Below are 17,557 nucleotides of genomic sequence, written 5' to 3' on the forward strand. Positions count from 1 at the left end.
TTCAGATTCTAAGACGCGCACAAGATCTTTCACATGCATGCATTTTCTACTCATGTCATTCTAGACCAATGGTGACACACGCAAACCCAACCCAAAGGACAAAAAAAAAAAAAAGCACAATCAATGAGAATACAAACTTTTTATTGCATCCTAGCTACGTCGAAATTATTAAGGCACAGTCAATGAGAATACAAACTTGATCTTATAAACCTGATTTTGCCACGCAACGGGAATGTCACAGTGGCGGTATCTCAAGGCATTTAGATACAAACATATGATAAAATTAAAACGCATGACGTTGTGTAATTGGCTTAAGAAGTGTAGGTAAATTTTTCTCCCGTATTTGTTATATTTTATTATGAATGTGTGGCATCCCAATATATTTGTTTGGCTTTGTGTGTTATGCAAGAAACAGAAAGTGTGTTTAAGGTAATCTATGAGATTAGGTCCTAACAACATGAGAGTCAAGCATTTTCGTAACACCTCATCAACATAAGTAGTGTATCATGTGAAACACTCACCTAATTACTTATTGAAAATGAAAAGAAAAAAAAATTATAATTTCAATATGTCATAGTTAGAATTCATTTACCTACATAAAAAGGGAAGTATGATTAATAACTTAAACTTTATCACGCAATTAACCATTAAACACCCATGAAATTATACAGTTAAACATCACCCTTCATCAATATAAATTTCTTTCCCATATGCATCACTTTTATAGCTTAAAATTGTAAAAGTTTAGAATTAATGAGCAAAGATCTAAAAATATTTAAACTGATGCGACAACTCACCCAATACAAGTTAAATTTACCTTTGTCTAGGCTACATGTGTACTTTTAATTACGCTATGTTGAGAAAAAAAAAATTGAAAAGAGACCGATCAGAGTTTTTTTAATTATTATTATTTATACACAAGCAATAATATTATTATAAATTAATCTAATTTACGAAAAATGGAATACAAAACTCACTTGATGACTAACAAGCCTAATTAATCCGCATTTGGGCACAAATTCAAGTTAGTGGATGTACAAAAGGGTAGGATGTTCATCCAACGACAAAATGGAGAAAAAAATGAGAAGTGTCAAAAAAGTAGGCTACCGAATTTTGTGTTCAAAAGGAGAGGAGAAGAAAAACGAGAGAGGGAAAGCAAAGCAAAATTTGAACACCATAATGGCTAGTCTCATCAAAAAAAAAAAAAAAAAACCCTAATGGCTAGCTATTCATGTAAAATGAGAAAGCGTTTGGGTTTTGGGTTGGTGGAAAACGCAAATGCAGAGGTCACAACAAATCTATCAAAGTCACGAGTGGAATAGAATCAGGTGGATTCACCTCTCAACTTGTTCGAGTCTTTTGGATGGGCCCCATAAATATAATTCATCTTTCTGGCACCACTCATAGAGATGGAGCTGAAAGCAACGTCGCATTGCATGCCAACATACAGCTCCTCCTCCTACCGCACTGTGCGCGTTTTATATGGATTTATGAATGGAAGGAAGGAAAGGAAGAAGCTTGACCAAGTGAAGTGATGAAAGCCAAAATGATGGAAACAACTGGAATTTTAAATGGCTTCTTGGGACATTAATATCTCCATAAGGATTACAAATTTGTACTTTTTGTCGGTGGGTTGTTCATCTACTTTTTAGTACTTCTTACCTCGAATTCCTTATTTTTTTCCCTTTTCACTTGAAATAAAAGAAAGATGCTGCAGTCGTAGATTAGGTCAGTTGGTTAGATCAATCAGTCCGCCTTTCTTGTATTCAAGTTTAAATATTCTTCTTTATAGATTAGATTAATTTAAAATAATTTAAACTATCACTTATATTCAAAAAAAGAAGCAAAAAGTTTTGCAACTTTGTATTTTCTGTGGTAAGTCTCTAGATTGCAAAAGAAATAATTAAATGGGGTCCATATAAACTTGTTGAAATTCCATCATAATCCGCTCAGTATTAAGACAAACTATCAGAATTGGGCCTATATATATACAAATATAAATTACCATTGAGAAGGAATATTTTATGTTTGCATTTCAAGTTAAATGGCACTTTTTTCCTGTAGGATTTTTAGGTATTAGGTAGTGGCGGAGCCACAAAGGCGTAAAAGTCTTGGAGTTGCCGGTATTTGGCTCTTTGTTGGTACCGTAAAGAGGTTGTGTTCTTTAATTTCATCTGTAGTTGCGCACTTATGTTTTTTTTTTTCCTTAAGTTATGGCCGAAATAACGTCGTTTTGGACCAAACAAAAGAAAAAACACTCCAGGCATAAGAGAGCGAGTCAAGGTTTAGTTTTTTGTTTTCTTCTTCAACAACCGCTAGTATTTCTTATGTTTTTTTTTTTTTGTTTTTTTTAAATATGTTTTATTATTATTATTTTTTTTTGATTTGGCTTTCTTTTTATTCCTACAATTATAATTAGAAACAAATTTGAAAAAAAAGAGGCAAACGCGGTGTACGATTCAAGATATAATCAATTATGATTTATTTGTCTAATTGATAATTTGATATGCATTTTTTCACTATTAAATGTTGCATAAGCCGACCATGCACTATAATTCCACACGGCATTAAATGTTGGGTTACTATTATGCAGAAAAAACAAGTTTCCGACCAAAAAAATTCAGAATTACTTCATGATCCTTGTCGTCTTTAATCTAATGGTGATGACTTTATGCATGTGGTAATGCTCTTTTGGCAAATTTACCAACCGAAAAAAAAAAAAAAAAAAAAAAAAGAGAGAGTTTGTTTTCGGCAAAACACCTTTGTTGACCAAATACCATCACTATCATAGAAATGCAGCAAGTTGCAAGCTTTAACACGCATATGGTAGAAAGAATGTGAGTGCGATTTGTTGCTAGCAAAAAAGGAAAAAAGAATTGGAGAAAGAAAGATAAATGTGTCAAATCAAGAGATGTCACGTTGGTTCGTCATCAGTTTATGTCACTGCTTACCATATTATACTCTCTGATTGGCATTGGCAAGTCAGCAGAGATGCTCCAACTGATCTCATACAAGCTACCCAAATCTTTCTAAATATCCAAGAAAATCGCACTAATTTGTTAGTGCATTATTACACCTCATTTTCATGTTGTTGCCATCATGATTATGACAAGCTCTAAATCATGACCCTGGAGTTATTTAAGCCTCTTTTTTAAAAAAATAATAATATTTCATCTATTTAGAGACTTTTATACATGGTAATTTGGATGAAATTGTCTGGAAACTAATTATATGTGCTAAATTGGCGATTTAAATTGAGTTTTAGGGATAATTTAGCTGAAAATATAATCTAGGGTTTTAAAATCAACTATCGTGATCGTTCAAGGAGGTATTCAACAGTTTACCCTATAAACATGGCAAGTTGCCTCACTCTTCACGAGCATAAGAACCTTATGGTTTTAAAGATAAGATGTACATGCCCAAAAAATCCATATAGTTTCTAATGTAGGCACCTAAAGATATTTTATGATTGGAAATATTTTTGCTCACCACTTTAACCCAAAGTGTACCATCGCCACCATTCTCAACACTTGACACGTGTTCATGGGCTTAATCATAGTTACCTTTTTGCTTTGTATTTATGAAACCATGGTTATGCTCATGGACACGTGTCAAGTATTGAGAATGATGGGAAAAGTACACCTTATGTTAAAGTGGTGAGCAAAAATGCTCTCTTTATGATTAGGTTGAAAAGGGAAAAACGAAAAATACTCTTGAGAAACTATAAAAATTGAAAGACGTGGATTTATAGCATTAATGCTTTTGAAAATAATTAACCAATAATGAGAACACCATTTTCTTTTTCGATTGAAAGAAACTTCTCATTGAAACCCAAACGAAAGTTTGTTAAATAATCTTTTAGTGAAAAAAAAAAAAAAAACAAAGTAGAGAGAGAAACAAAAAAAAGTTTTTTTGAAGAAATAACCATTTCACTTTCCCCTCTTTCTTAAAATTTTTAATTTCTAAATCAGCAAAATCATAAATGATACTTGAAAATCATATTTCAAGAATAATATTTCATTATATTATTGCAATGAATATGTAGGTACATATATAGTGATGGATCAAGGGAGCATTTTTGCTCATCACGTTAATTTAAGGTGTACTTTCATCACTCTTTTTAAAATGTAACACATGTCCATAGGTTTAACTATAGTTAATTCTTTATTTTTTATTTGTTTGATGATATTATTATAAGAGAAAAAAAATGTCTTAATAAAATTTTTCCTAATTTACCCTTATTTTATTAATTAACTCAACAAACTTTCCACTTTTCTTGATTAATTTAATTTTTAAAAATACTCAACAAGGCTCCTAGTTCGGTCAGTTCTTGTATAGCTGAACTAGAACTTGGATCTAGGGTGTTATTTTTTTTTTTTTTTTTAAATTTTCTGGGTATTCATGTTGTGTTTGTGTGGCTGTGTGCCATGGGTATTCACGATCTAGGGCTGATTTCTTTTTTGGAACATGTTCAGATTTTCTTGTGGTGAATCTTTCAAGTTTCATAGCTTCATACAATCAATGTTTTCTTTTGTTTCAATTTAACTTTTTTTCCCCTTCTGTTTTGCTATTCTGTTTTCCAAAATTTCCAAAATTATTTTATCAAGTCCAATCCAAAATAGGTATAACATCAAACAACATACACAAAGTCTAATCCAGTCTTAACCAGTCCAATCCAAAATACAAAATTAAATCCAATCATGTCCTATCCGTGCCACCAAACGAGGCCTAAAGTATTTTATTACATCCATTATCATCCCTCCCCTTTCTCACATATCCTCGCCCTCAAAAACTCAAACAAATAAAAACACTATGAATGGTCATACGACTGTATACTTTTCCATTTTTTTAAATAAAAAATCTCTCATCCGAATATCACATAAATATTATTTTTCTCTTTTAAAATTAAATTATTATTTTTTGGGTCAGACATGGTCACATGTGACCATTATTTCAGTTCTATAGTCTTCATGCACTGTACAGAATTTCATGATAAGCCCACCAAACACAGCACAGACAAAAGATGTAGTGGCTTGGCTATGTTTCCTTTCAACTCCATTGATTTTAATTAATTTATTTATTTTATAACTATCACCAAATAAAAAAAGATTATATCAAATTAATTATATCCTCACAAAGTGATTTATTATATCTCAAAAAGAAAAGCACGCTATAAAAGTAGTGACAAATAAGAGACACGTCGTCGTTGGCTAACATGACTGGTTGGCTTTTTTGGATCATTCAAACTTTCAACTTGGTTTGAGTTGCCGTGTGATATGAGGGTTTTCATTGGTCAAATCTGGTCAAACTTTTATAATTAAAAAAATCTGCAATGGGGACGACAAATATATATCTGATTAGGCGTCATGTCAACAACGATTAAATAATTTTAAATTAAACAAGGGATTGTTGAATATTCTTATCGCGTGCTTAACTATACTTTTATGGCTGATTTTTATTTTTCCGATATAACCGACACTAGAGAAGGGAAATCAAACTTGAAATTCATGGTTGATTCATTTAGTCAAAAACTTTACTCCATGGCGATCGTGTTTTACCTTTCATATTATTATGTCGTTTGTGAGACTTGTAATTAAGCACTGAAATTTTATATTTCTTTTCTTTTCGGCAATTTTATTTGGTTGATCAAATAAATAATAAAGCTCTCTTTCGTTTGAGGAGAAAAAAAAAAGATTAAAGAATTATTTTTGTCAAATTTGTAGCTCTATCAAATATATTTGAGGATATGTGAGAACAATAACATACCAATCTAGAGGGTTTGATTGCAACTTTTTAATCTTGTTGACTGAAGTCCAACCAGAGAGTTGTAAAGACAAAAAAGTGCAACTTTTTCAATTGAGAGGCCCAAGCAAAGGATTAAGATTTTTTTTTTTTTTTTCTACCAACAGAGTTTAGTCGAGTGAAAAATGAAATTGTCTTATAAACTAATTGTCTTAGATTCGAACCTCATGACATTATGATAGTATGCGTTTAGTGCTTGTTTCCAAAAAAAAAAAAAAAAAGATTATGGCTTTTTTATATGGTCAAAATATACATCAGGTCAAAAAGTTGACACACAATTAGCATTAGTAATTTGGTTTTACTATTTAGTGGATATTTAGTAGGCACCGACCCCAACACTTTATAAAATCTTTTTAATTATTGACCGAGAAAAAAAGATATTGAGCACGTGCCTTAAAAGTGTAAAGGGCACTCGTTTTCTTTTATTGAATAGTCAACCAGTACCGTTGGCCCATAAACAGAAAATGAATGTACGGTCCTGATAGTTTATTACTTTGACCCAACAATCTGTACCGTCAAGATCGACTAGAAGATCTCAGCAAATAGCGCGACACAAGCAAAATCTCGTGACGTTCGATAAAATCGAGCCGCAATAGCGTCGGTCACGAGCAGTTATTGGCGTTAATAAATGTGGCTTCAATTTAATGTTATCGTTTTTTCTTTTTTTGGGTGTGTGGAAAAGAATTTTTTGTCCAAAAAAAAAAAAACAAAGGAATAGCAACATAGCAAAGGACTCACTAGTGATGGTTTGGACAAGTTGCTTCTCTAGGAAATGTTTTGGATTCGAGTCATAACATCGTGTAATATATTTGAATTTAGTATATTACGCCCCTCTCAATATGAAAATTCTTATTAAAAAAGAAAAAGAAAAAAAAAAATAGCGCCATAAGTCATAAGAGTGTACAATAGATAACAATGAACCATTCAATAATATCCATCTAATACCCAAACATGAGAAACGGGAACAATTACAATAGCGTAATTTTAAACTTGAGTACTCTTCTTCATTTTTTGTTTTTGTTTGTTTTGTTGTTGAAAAAGAACCTTTTCTTGTGATTTCTAATGCAATATTTAAGTCTTTTAACAACAACAAAAACAACATAATATTGAAAATTTACATCTATTTTTTTTAATTATTAAAGAAGAAAAATTCGAACTTAAAACTTATTTCAATATTGAAAAGAAAAGTACTATTGGGCTATGTACTAATTAAATTTACACAATTGTGGTATCGATTATTTACTCAATCTGACCCTAGACTACCTTTTTCTTGAAAACACTGGCCTCATCTCTCCCAAAAAACCATCTACAAATGTTTCACTTTGAGGGGGGAGGAAGAATTCTCCTTTCCTTTCTTCTCGTCTTTCCCCCCATTTTCAGAAACAGAAGGTTTCCCCTATATGTTTTCATTTTGTAATGATTTTCCTCCACTCATCACAGGCTGATGCGTCTCAGCATCGAATCTCCACATGCGTTTGAGTGTCAAAGCTCTACAACCATTCTTTTTCAGGTTTCTTCATGTTTGGAATAAGTTGCAGAGATTCTTTGGGTTTCATGTGTAATTTTCACATCTCCTTTTGTGAGAGTTTTTCACATATCCTTTATGAGAGCTTTCCACATCTCATTTGTGAGAGCTTTCCACATCTCCTTTGTGAGAGTTTTATTTGTATTGTTATGACTTGATTTTTTCACGCTTTATCTTTTTTTGGTTGTTTTGAGTTTGCACTCTTAGTTGGAATGTCTATGGCAGAGTTTCTTCAATCATGCGTGATTATTAGTGGATGAGCCCAAAATTATCTTAATTTTGATGTTAAATCGCTTAGTTATTGTAATGGCCCTTTATCACTAGTTTGTATTGACCCTTTGTTAGTTGAATAAATTAAGAATGCATTCTCATAATTTCTCAAAAAAAAAAAAAAAAAAAAACTACCTTTTTCTTTTGCAACATTTTACCATATAAACTAAAATTTGTGTCAAAATGCAACATATCGTCAAGATTATTAGAATTTTTGTTTAAAAAGAGTCACGTGGCCATTATTTTGTGTCACCTTATCACTTGAAAGTCTTTTTACTTGTCAGATTTCCACTTTTTTTTGGGTTACCAAATTATAGCCTCAATAATATTCAAGCTCTGGGGAAAGGTTTTCAGGAAACCCTTCTTTTTTAATTATTTTTATCAAAATAACCTTGGGCTTTGAAACAGCATTGTATAGGCTTTCAGAAACTAATTTCAATTTTCATGATCATTTGATGGAGTAATGATTTTCAAATATTGTAGGATTTGACAAACCATTCTTCAATATCATAATTAGTTTTTCAAAAAAACCCTAACAGCTCTCTTAGTCTCAAAGAAAAAACTCAATGAGGAGGAAGCAAGAAGAAGCGCTATTGCTCTTCCTTCCTTATCCTCTATTCTTTTGGTTAGTAAATAAGTTCATTGGAGCTTGTTGAATAAGAAGCCCCTAATGACAATTTCTTTTAAGTGATGCTCAGTTTGAAGTTCCCCATCACCTCTTTTTGGCTAATTCCTCAGTCAAATCATTCTCCCAAAACCATCTCTCTATAATTTCTCACATTCTCTAGATTTAATTCTACCAGGCATTTGAAGGAGAGTGTGTTGCAATCTACTCGATTGGTTTTTGCCATGTTTGTTTGGTTGACATAGTTGTTCGCTGTTATCCACAATTGTATTGCTAGAAACCTTGCTTTCCTGATATCATAAGAGGTTTTGCATTTGCTTAAATGCTAGATGCAGTGGTGAGGTTGATTGTGGTACTTCTCCAGGTGGTGACGGTAGGGTTCATTTAGGCTCATGTGTTATTTTAGGGTTTTGCTTATTTTAGGGTTATGGGCTTTATTTGAGATTATACTTAATTGTAGTGATGTGGGGCTAGTAGTTGTTGATATGTCTCCTTTGGTTTGGCTTTTTAGCGTGTAATTAGTTTTGTTGCTCTTATAGGCTCGGTGATTTGGATGTCTGGTTGATGTCTTAGTTGTATTGTTGAAAGTTATTTAATAAAGTTGTTATTTGATAAATAAAAGAATTATTGTAGGATTCATGATTAAGAAATTGGGGTTCTTGTATTTATTGCATGATAAATAAAAAACTGGAAAGGATAACCACAATAATTTCAGCCTGTAGAGAACAAAACCATGTATTTAATTTTTGCAATCCAAAATTCCTAAAAGATCCAAAATCAGGTAATAGTTGTGATTGAGTTTGGGAGCAAGTCTGTGACCATGAAAATACATGGGCCTCTCATGGTTGTTCATGAAGCTGTAATTAAATTTTTAAAAATTTAAAATTGAATTAAATTAAATTAAAATTTAATATAATTTATGAGCTAATAATAATAAAAAAATATTTAAAAAAGGGAAGTTTTGGGCAGAGGAACAAAAATACAAATAATATAAGAAATGAGGAAAATGGTGAGGAAGTACTTGCTGTGAGGTGGTAGCTTTACAGTGAGGCTAGCTGGGTCTTAGCGGGAGCCAGCTGGCAAATGTACGGCGGCGTATACGCAACTACCGTCGCCGTTTCCTCTTTTCAGAACGCAGCTGTCTCCGAATATAGCGAACCCACACAAAACCAGACTTCTTTTTCAATAGGAAAAAAAAAAAAAAAATTAATTGGAGAGAGAGGCCAAAACCCTTCCTTAAGCATTTTTTTATTTCGATTTTGCCCTTTTTCTTTGTCGATATGGCAACTGGGTCCTAGCACCTCATGTAGTCTGTTGGCCCTGGTGATGGGGTGGCATTTTGGGCGGTTTCGTTCTAGTTTACCAAAAATGCCCTTACGTCATGAATTAATTAGTTTGGCACGTTGAGGTTGTGATTTTATGGCATAATTTTTTGGATTTATAATCCTATAATCTCTCGTCAATTATTTCCTTTTGTCTTTTTGATGATATTTTTTTAGGGAATCTTTGATCATATGTTTATTTGAACCTAATGCGTTTGAATTATATCTAAGTAATTCACATTTATTAAATTTATTTCTTACTAATTACTATATTTTATCTCATATAAGAACAATTCGATCGATATTCATCCATTATAGCAACATCAAAAGTACTCCTTTAATAATTTCAAGACTAATTTGTTCGTCTCCTTAAAACTGAGGAGCTCCTTCTCACAACATATGAGATTTTAACACTTGTCAAATTCTAAAAGAAAAGAAGAAGTTAAAGTTACTAAAAATAAAAACAGGGTTAATGGAATTTAACAAGCGTCAAAACTCCATTGAATTTGAGGAGGAACTCCTTCTCAGTTCTAAGAAGCCAAGCTTTTTCCAAAAAGGATATCATCACTTGTCATGTTGTGAAAACATACGTTAACTCTGGAATGAGCTTATAGCTTAAGTGGTTAAGAGTATTTACTCTTGTACCCGAAGTCCTGTGTTCGAATTCCCCTTCCTCAATATTGTAAAAAATAAAAAATAAAAAAAACCACAAAATAAGCTATAAATACTAATATTCATAAACTACGTATAGAAACATATAACAAAATAGTAATACTGATACTCATAGCAATATATATTAGTGATAATTGTTTACGCACGCGTGTGGTCAACCATATATGTAAATGAATACCTTATACTCTTATACATCAACTCTTAGATATATGTTTTGACAACTTTACAAGTAGAAATAAACATTTGAGCATACCCAAAGACATTGACATGCCTATGCTTAAATTTAGTCATCACATCACATGAGATGATAATGCCCACAAAATTTCCACTTATAGCAATACATAGTTGCATCATACTTATCAATTCAGAGGCCTCTTAGTCCTCTCCCTAATTGGAAGGCTCATAATCTATCAGCCAAAAAAAAACAAAAAAAAAAAATCTATCCATCTCTATCTTTTACGAATCATGATGAATTTTTACCCAACAAAATCACCCCACCCTACCCGAAAAGATTTCACACACGAGTGAAAAATCTTCTGAAATCTTCGATTTCCCACTCAAAACACCCCACAAGATCTTTTTCCCCCAAACGGTAAAAAATCGCCGCAGGATATTGTGACAAATCCGACGTTTCATATGATCCACGAGGGCAATTATGTCATTTTGACCACTATTTAAGTATCCACCATTTCGCATTCCAACAATACTGCCTTCGCAACGCGCCTCTCTCTCTCTTTCTCTCTCTCTCTCTCTCTCTCTCTCTCTATAGCGCCTTTTCTCGAGCGGGTCATCCGCACTACTTTTCCGGTCACTGTCGCCGGAAAACACACCGGAGATCAAACTCTGACCACTCTCCGTCGAGAAACTCAAACTGTTCGAACCCTCTGAACCCCTGCTTTGGACCGTTGGAGACAGTGAGAGTGATAGAGAACTCACAAACTCATAATCAAAAGCCAACGAAAGGCCTCAAGACACAAAACCCGGACGCGTTCATGGTGACACGGTGTCGTTTCACTGGAAGACCGACGAGACGACGCCGTTTGGCGGTGCGATTTTGAATTGGGATAGGGGGCGTAGATAGTTTGAGATATGGGGAAGTTGGCGGTGGGATTGGCGGTTGGGGTGGCGGTGGCGGCATGTGCGGTGGCGACTGTGGTGGTCGGTCGGAGAATAAGGAGCAGACGGAAGTGGAGAAGAGTGGTTGGGGTTTTGAAGGAACTCGAGCAGAGCTGTGAAACCACAGTGGGGAGGTTGAGGCAGGTCGTGGACGCTATGGCTGTGGAGATGCACGCAGGTTTGGCCTCTGATGGTGGCTCCAAGCTCAAAATGTTGCTCACTTTTGTGGATAAACTCCCCAATGGGTAATAACTTTTAATGCTTCACTTGATTTTCTTTAATGGGCCTTTTCGTTTTTAGTTTCTTGTATCTGTTTCTTCAACTGGGTTTTGGGTTTTGGGTTTTTTTTTGGTGGTTTTAGGCGAAAATGTTGTTCCTTGATGAAAATTTGGGTGGTTCTTTCATGGGGTTTTCTCATTGGAGTTTAATGGGCTTATCATTTATATTTGATTTTGGGCAAGAAAGTAACTTCATTTTATTGTTTTTGATTTTGATTTGATATTTGGGGATTGTCTTTGCCTACGTGTTCTGATGATTTGTTGTTTTGTTACAGTTTTTTTTTTCTATTTCTTTTGTGGGCTTCTCTCACTGTTATAATTCTTGTTTAATTTATCTTTTGTTACTGTAGTTCCGTTCCCCTTCTTTTATGTGCATTTCGTATTGCCGTCTGATTTGTGTTGTCCTTAGTTCTATGATCTGCCCTTGTTTAAATTTCTTAGAAAAGGTGCCGTTTTGGAATTGTTGGATGTTGGTCTTGTTTCTGCCTTTGTTCTCGATTATACTGATATCCGAGCTCTTCAATTGTTGTAAATTATTTAATTTTATAGTGTTCCCTGTTGTTTTGACATTCGACAATGATGAATCAATCATATCACTACTTTGCTGGGAATATTTTTTTTCTTTGAAATTTTTTCAATATACAGTTCTTTCTTCCATTTATTTCTGTTCTCATGTTGAATATGAGTACAGTAAATTCTTTAGGAGTGCGGTGTTAAGATTTCACGTGGACTTTCTTTTTCATTTCTAGTTCTCCTTTTTCTTAATAATTTAACTTTTTCTTTCTGTATTAACGCAATTTTTTTTTTGTTTGTTTATGTTTTAGCACAAAACCTATTCTACAATTTTTTCTCATTCAGTGTGTTATTACCCGCTTTTATGTCTAGATCAATTATGTGTCCAGTTTTGCAATGATTAATGCAATGTCTTGTTTTAAAATAAGCAGAGACCCCACTACCTTTGAAGGGTCTATCATTTGAAAAAGTATTCTATAGATGAGTTTGGTAATGGTGATGGTTAGCGTACAATAAGAGTGCAAAATTGTCTACTTTGTATTCGCATGGTTTAGCATGACAGCAATTTCATTATTTATTCAGTCGTATAGTGTAAAATTATTATGCAGTTAGATACCTTCTTTTCATAAGTTGTGTAATAAATAAGGATTGATTTTTTTATTTGGAAGGCCAAACTATCCCCCAAGGTATAAATTATTGCTCATGCTAGGTGAAATGCTTGTGATATGATTCAGAGAAGAGGGTCGATTATCTGTCTTTCTCCCCATTGGTTAGTACGGAAGAGAATTCTGAAAGCTTAGATCACTTGTTCTTCACTGCCTTATTGCATTAAAGCTATGGCTTAAATTTTGTAAGGAAGCTAATCTGTGTTGGGTAGTTCTGGAAATTTTTGGTTGGCAGAATAAGTTGAAAGTGTTTTGTGATTGTAGTGTGATGGCTGTATTTTGGGTGGTGTGGATAAAGAAATAGAAGAATTTTTGAAAAGTATGGTGGGGTGGGTATGGATCTTTTGTTGGAGAAAGCTTGGGTTTTGACCTCTTTATAGGCTTTGATTTCTGTTTAGTTTAAAGACGTACCATTCTTCTTTGGGAGCACATAGGCAGGATGTTGTCATTTTCTTTAGCTTAAATTTGATGTAGTAGCTGGTTGATAGTGTTTAAAGTTCTTGTATTGGTGGACAGCTTGTTCATTTCTTATGTACATATTCGTTTCGTTCTTTATAAGTATTTTTTTCTTGATAACAAGTGTTGAGACTAATTATTTTATCTTTTAATTTCTTGGGTTAGGAGTGAGAAAGGAACTTACTATGCGCTAGATCTTGGGGGTACTAATTTTAGGGTCTTACGGGTTAAGCTAGAAGGCACGAGGTCCTCTACTTTGGAACATGATGTATATCGACAAGCGATTCCTCAAGATTTGATGACTGGCTCAAGCGAGGTGACTAAAATTGTACCTTAAGATTTCTGTAATTGTTTAGCACATACTTCAAAGCTTCCAATGTGCTGCTGTCATGGAAACTGATGTGTTTCAATTGCTTGCAGGATCTATTTGATTTTATTGCTTCATCGTTAAAGGAGTTCGTTGAAAGAGAAGGAGATATTTCTGAGCTTTCACTGGACAGAAGAGGGGAGCTTGGATTCACATTCTCTTTTCCCGTGAAACAAATGTCTGTGTCATCAGGCACTTTATTAAAATGGACAAAAGGGTTTTCCATTGAAGACATGGTTAGTTGTACGGTGTCCATTAAATTGTACTTCAATAAAACTCACGTATTTTAGGGAACTTTGTGAAGGCAAGAGCATAGTTGCTTAGAATTTTTATTTCCTTGCTGATGCTTAAATAAAATGGTAGCTCTAGTTTTTCTTTGCATGCCCGAGCATGCATAGCAAGTCTTCCATGGTGTAGTATATGAACTGTTGAGGTTCAGTTTTTTAGGTTGAGTTTGACTTTTTGTATGACCTCAGAAAGCTGATTCTGCGTGGTCCAGACCAAATAATCATCTTGATGTTTTATTATTTCATCACCTAAGAAAATAAGAAGATTTGAAGATTCTGGAATCTTCTTAATAAGTTGTTATCTTAGTTAGTTATTTGTGAAAAGCTTGCCACTTTCCTCTGCTCTCCTGATAAAAGCGTGGTTTACAATGTTTTGTCAGGTTGGAAGAGAGATTGCAGGATGCTTAGAGAATGCAATGACCAGGAAAGGCCTAAATATGAGGGTTGCAGCACTTGTAAGAAAGCCGTTTCTCATCTTTACGTAACATTGCTAATTGCTTCTTGCATATCCCTACTGGGATCTTTTTATGTTTAAAAAATGGAATGTTTGGAATGGGAAAAGTCTTAATATTATTGTGTCTACTATGTCATAGGTGTACTGTAAATCCTCAATTACTTCATTAATTTTTTTTAATTATAGTTTTTTTTTCCTTTGTGCATTACATATGATTTCTAGTAGTATTATCGTTGAACCTACACACCTTTTGGTAAATTGAAAAGATGCATGGACTCTTGAATTGTTTTAGTTATGACTGCCAAAATATGGATGCTTTGGCAAAGTGTGAAAGTAGGTGAGGGTAGAACAGAATTCACATGCCAAAATCCCCTCCTTTTTTTGCCTTGGCATAGTATGGGTTTCATCTTGATGCTGATTAAGGTTAAAATATGGATTTTATCTTTATGATGATTAAGGTTAAAATTTGTACCTTTTTTTAAAAAAAAGAAGTAAGGGCATGATTTATCTAAAAGGGAAATTATTTGTGAGATATTGCATGCTCATACCAAATTAATGAAATGGCTAGTAACAAGGCCCTGATACCTTTTATGATACAATATTCTGTTAAATATAAGAGTAATGCTACACTTACCACATTTTTATCCCACATTTTTATACCACATGATGTGGCATGTCCATATTATATGCCACATCAATTAAATCAATGAAGTGTATTTTAATTAAGACAATTAGAAAAACAAATACTGGAATAAATCATAACAGAAAAGAAAATATTAAATAATTTTAATTGATGTGGATGTACACCTCAGCTGCCACATAAGATGGTATAGGGATGTGTTATACAAATGTGGTAAGAGTAGCATTATTCTAAATATAAAGGAAAACAAGGTTTGTGATTTATTGCAGTCAAAACAAATTAATGTCGTGGGCAGTAAGATGGCCATGATACCTTATATAAGCAACATATATCAATTTAATTCTAATTGGTTGTGGACCACATTTTGTACTATGTATGGCTTTCCTAGATCCATATATTACTCATAACTCTTTCATTTATTTTTATTTTGGGTGCTGGGAAAAGTAGGTAATATTCTACTTAATAATAGCCTTTAAATACTAACCCCAATCACTACTATTTCAGCATAGTTGTGAAATGCTATATTAGAGATAACGATGATATTCTGTGAATGAATTATCCTTTTTATTTGTCAAGAACTGCAACGCAACTTTTGTGCGCATGTGTCCCTGTACACTCATTTGTGTGATTCTGCATTTGCTTTTGTGGGTTGTGAAATTTGGGAACATGATTTCTCTGTTTGTTTATGCAGGTCAATGACTCTGTGGGATCATTAGCACTTGGACATTATCACGACACAGACACTGTTGCTGCAGTGATAATTGGAACGGGTACTAATGCCTGTTATTTGGAAAGGACAGATGCTATAATTAAGTCTCAAGGGCTTCTTACAACATCTGGAGGCATGGTATCTATCTTGTCTCCCTTCAGATATACATACATATATCTATATGTCTAATTTTTTACCATGACGAGATGATGTTTTTTTAATATCTCTTGACATGAAGTCGTAATTTAAGAATAATATATATATATATATATATATATGTATATTTTTTTTTTGTTAGGTTGTCAACATGGAATGGGGAAATTTTTGGTCATCTCATTTACCAAGGACTCTGTATGATATTGAATTAGATGCTGATAGCCCCAATCCGAATGATCAGGTAAGATTCATTTTATTGCTCTGTTGTTGCTTGATTGTGCAGATGCTTAATCAAATATGAAGTTTTATTAATCTCATTATGTAAAGCATTTTTCAACAGGGTTTTGAGAAATTGATATCAGGAATGTACCTAGGTGATGTTGTGAGGAGAGTGATTGTCAGAATGTCACAGGAGTCTGATATTTTTGACCCTATTTCTTCCAAGTTATCAATGCCTTTTATTTTGAGGTATGCTCTCTCTGTCTCTCTCTCGTTCTGATGCACTTGCTGGGCATGCTCATCATGCCATCTGCTGATGGTGATGGTTTTTGATTGGCTGAGTGCAAAATGGCATTATGAAAAATAGTTAACGTTGAGATGTTCAACTTGAGATCACTTATCAATTACTATTTATTGCTGATTGTCAATGTTGCTTTGGCGAACAAGTACGTCCCATACCTTAAAAACTGTTTTTACTGTGTAATTTCCAGGACACCATTGATTGCTGCAATGCATGAAGATGACTCTCCTGACTTGGAAGAAGTACGACGTATCTTAAGAGATAACCTGGAGGTAGACAAGGCATACATCTTTTGTATTGATTCCTTGTCTCTCAAGGCTTTCAATTTTCTAATAATATGATTTTTACTGACCTGGCCATTTCAGATTCTGGATGTCCCTCTAAAGGTTCGAAAGCTCATAGTCAAGGTGTGTGATGTTGTGACCCGTAGGGCTGCTCGATTGGCAGCTGCTGGTATTGTGGGGATCTTGAAGAAGATTGGTCGGGATGGAAGTGGTGGAATCGCAGGTGGAAGAAGTAGAAGCGATCAGAAAATGAGAAGGACGGTTGTGGCAATGGAAGGGGGTTTGTATACAGGTTATACAATGTTTAGAGACTACTTACATGAAGCATTGACTGAAATATTAGGGGAAGATATTGCCCAACATGTCATAATCAAGGTCACTGAAGATGGATCAGCCATGGGCGCAGCTCTCCTGGCTGCTTCACATTCATCCTACCCTGTGGATAGCGTACAGTTGCTATAAATATATATATTCATATATACATATAGCCCCTGTAAATGTAGAATTCATTTTCCATAGTTGATATCTGTTTGTATAAAGGGAAGGTTTGTCCATATTTTTCTCTCGTAATTATTTTTTCAATATATTAATGCTGGCAATGGAAATTATTGTATCATTATTTTTGTCAAAATTTCCTTAAATGACAGGAATGTTAAACATGTCAATTATTACATTCGTCCTAACATAAATAGGAGAAATTATACAGTAGATATTAACAACACAAGAGAACTTTTGACAATTTTTTTGATGTTGAAGAAATTATGATACCAAAGAGAAAATATTGCCGAGTTTTGGGTGGTGAGGAGGTGCAGTTTTGACCGTACACTTTTCCACGAAGGTTTGATGGGTGACTTTAACGACAATATCAAACGAGTGTTAGTTCCACATTTCCTTTT

General features: G+C 33.8%; 1 protein-coding gene across 1 annotated transcript; it reads left to right on the forward strand.

The window, feature by feature from the left end:
* Positions 1–10,935: 10,935 nt before the first annotated feature.
* Positions 10,936–17,320, forward strand: LOC117624487 (hexokinase-3). The gene is made up of 9 exons (XM_034355774.1): positions 10,936–11,577; positions 13,410–13,560; positions 13,665–13,847; positions 14,279–14,353; positions 15,684–15,839; positions 16,000–16,098; positions 16,198–16,325; positions 16,568–16,649; positions 16,743–17,320. Exons 1-9 carry the CDS (start codon positions 11,306–11,308, stop codon positions 17,121–17,123), a joined length of 1,527 nt encoding a protein of 508 aa, XP_034211665.1. The 5' UTR covers positions 10,936–11,305; the 3' UTR covers positions 17,124–17,320.
* The last annotated feature ends 237 nt before the right edge of the window (positions 17,321–17,557 follow it).

Source organism: Prunus dulcis, chromosome 4 (assembly GCF_902201215.1).
Source record: "Prunus dulcis chromosome 4, ALMONDv2, whole genome shotgun sequence".
NCBI lineage: Eukaryota > Viridiplantae > Streptophyta > Magnoliopsida > Rosales > Rosaceae > Prunus > Prunus dulcis.

Coding starts and splice junctions, on each gene's coding strand:
- LOC117624487 (XM_034355774.1), top strand. CDS start 11,306: ATGGGGAAGTTGGCGGTGGGATTGGCGGTTGGGGTGGCGGTGGCGGCA. Junction 13,848..14,278: donor GGTTTTCCATTGAAGACATG/GTTAGTTGTACG, acceptor ATGTTTTGTCAG/GTTGGAAGAGAGATTGCAGG. Junction 14,354..15,683: donor ATATGAGGGTTGCAGCACTT/GTAAGAAAGCCG, acceptor TTGTTTATGCAG/GTCAATGACTCTGTGGGATC.